Source organism: Salmo salar, chromosome ssa09 (genome assembly GCF_905237065.1).
Source record: "Salmo salar chromosome ssa09, Ssal_v3.1, whole genome shotgun sequence".
Classification (NCBI taxonomy): domain Eukaryota; kingdom Metazoa; phylum Chordata; class Actinopteri; order Salmoniformes; family Salmonidae; genus Salmo; species Salmo salar.
The window spans coordinates 82,770,064-82,772,388 of record NC_059450.1 but is presented as its reverse complement, the minus strand read 5'-3'; the positions used below and the strand labels follow the sequence as shown (position 1 = coordinate 82,772,388).

At 41.8% G+C, this 2,325-nt stretch overlaps 1 protein-coding gene across 1 annotated transcript; it reads left to right on the top strand.

Moving 5' to 3' along the window:
• The first annotated feature begins 454 nt into the window (after positions 1–454).
• Positions 455–2,015, top strand: pfdn6 (prefoldin subunit 6). Its single transcript, XM_014212868.2, has 4 exons — positions 455–676; positions 1,241–1,311; positions 1,431–1,555; positions 1,690–2,015. The coding sequence occupies exons 1-4, from the start codon at positions 613–615 to the stop codon at positions 1,808–1,810; spliced, it is 381 nt and encodes a 126-aa protein (XP_014068343.1). The 5' UTR covers positions 455–612; the 3' UTR covers positions 1,811–2,015.
• The last annotated feature ends 310 nt before the right edge of the window (positions 2,016–2,325 follow it).

Genomic DNA, 2,325 nt, shown 5'->3' with positions numbered 1-2,325 from the left:
CCAGGGTTAGAGTAGTGCAGAAGTTGTCTTATGCTGAGGCAGTGAAGAAAGTAGAGGAAGATGGGTCAAGGGGAGGGATCCGGAGAGGACTGGTGTGAGTAGTAGACCTGTACCAGTACAGAAGGATAGTGATATATGCTTCAGAAATATTGGATTTTTAGCATTTATAGCAATGGTTACTGTACTGCAGGGATGGTACGTAAGTCGCAGAAAATTGAGGTTGTGGTGGCAGCTGCAGAGAGGTATTTGGGTGTATGAGACTTGACTTCAGAAGAGTGGTGGTGTCCCGTCCTTTCCGGCTTTTGGCCTGAGGCAGGACTAGATAGATGTAAATAGTGGAGTAGGGTGGTGAGTTTTTAGTGAGTGTACTGTTAGATGGTAAGGTATTTCTTTATTTATTTTTATTTTCAAGCAAGTATAAAGGAGTTATACTCCTGTCTAGTAGGTGGCGGTAATGCAACATTTATTGGATGCCAATCGCCGCTAAATCTCATCGAAGAAGAAGGGTTGTTCCCGAGCTAGCCACGCACGATATTCTGTTGCTGCTAGGTATAGGAACTGATTTCGTTTCAGTTTATAATAAACAAAGGCTTGATCAGAAACACCGTAGATATGGCAGAGGCGATTCAGAAGAAATTACAATCGGAGCTAGAAAAATACCAGCAGATGCAAAAAGGTATGTAGCTAACGTTAGCTCGCTAACTAGCTAATGTTAGCTATAGCTATGTTACATGCATGGTACATCTCTGCTGGCATGGTCATTTATTGTTACCTCAGCAGCTAGCTAGAAATTGACATCTGTCTGGTTATACTGTAACAGCTAGCTATTAGGTCAAGTAACAAGTAACTTAGAAAATGTGCATTATTCATGAAATCTAACGTTAGACAACTGCCCTTTGCTACCTGATCTTCCATACCCATTTAAAGCGTATCTTTATACAAAAAAAAGGTTGCTTCAGAATATTCAGGCAAGTTAGCTGGTAAACACCTTGAACCTGCTATGTAGTATACCCCTCTGATCTTCCATCCCAATAATAGGTCGTCGTAAGATCAATAGTTTGTACAGTTGGTTACACCCTATACAGCACACCCTATATTGCATAATATTACCATAGACATGGATATTAGCTATGTTCCATTTACATCACTCAGTATCACTGGTCCTCGTGTACCCAAAGTTGTCATTGTTTACATGTCAAGACCCACACTGATTTGCTAACGTTGCTTTTATTCCCTTTAGATGTTAGTAAGAGCATGTCAGCCAGGCAGAAACTGGAGGCTCAGGTGACAGAGAATAATATAGTCAAAGAGGTAAGTACACGTCTCTATCCTTCTACAGTGGCGTTGAGATTTCACAATGGATGTTGAGTAAGTATGAATGAATCCCAGTATATATTCCGCTGCTAATAAACTTCCTTTCCGTCTTTCAGGAGTTGGACTTGTTGGACACCCAGAACACAGTTTACAAGCTTATAGGTCCAGTTCTGGTGAAGCAAGACTTGGAGGAAGCCAAAGCCACAGTGGCAAAGAGGCTAGAATACATAAATGGGGAGATGTGAGCCTGAAAGATAATGTTTATTCATTTTAATAACTACACAAGGTGTCCGAAATAACAACCGCTTATTGCCTAAAGTATAAAGTATTTCATCCAGAAGCGTAACTCATTTTTCTGTCTGTTTTGGGCTGTAGTCAAAGATACGAGACTCTCCTAAAGGACATGGAGAAGAAGTCTGATCAGCACCGTGAGGTCCTGTCTAGTCTGCAGCAAGAGTACCAGAGGGCTCAGGGCCTGGCTGTGGGCAAGGTCTGACCAGCAGATGGCATGGACGCACACGCACACACAGGGAGAAAGAAAAGCACTGAATCCAGCCGCAGAGCTTTGCTACTCACCCAACAATGACGCCATAAATCCAATGACCTATTGTCCTTTGTACTTATTGTATGCAGCTGCTTGTTAGTGTGACTTCTGTAGCTGTTATTATAATAAATACATAGTTTTTCTTTTTGTGATTAAATGCTTTGTTGTCCATCTTTTTCCTGGTCACTAGTGAAATACAGTGCATGTTCTAGACAATATTTGAAACATATATGATGGCCACAGAACGACAGAAGTGATGACTTTGTTGGTGCCCCATGAGCCAGCCAGTGTGACTGGGATGAGTGAGTGAAATATGTATTGCTATCAGGGCCATGGGGGATGTGTTATGTTTTCGTTGAATTTTATTCATAAGCCTAGAATGTTACTTTCCTGGCTAAAGTGACAGACTCTGGATGATTCCAGACAACAGTGATTACACAACTCGAGTTCTGCCACGTGGTCTGGTG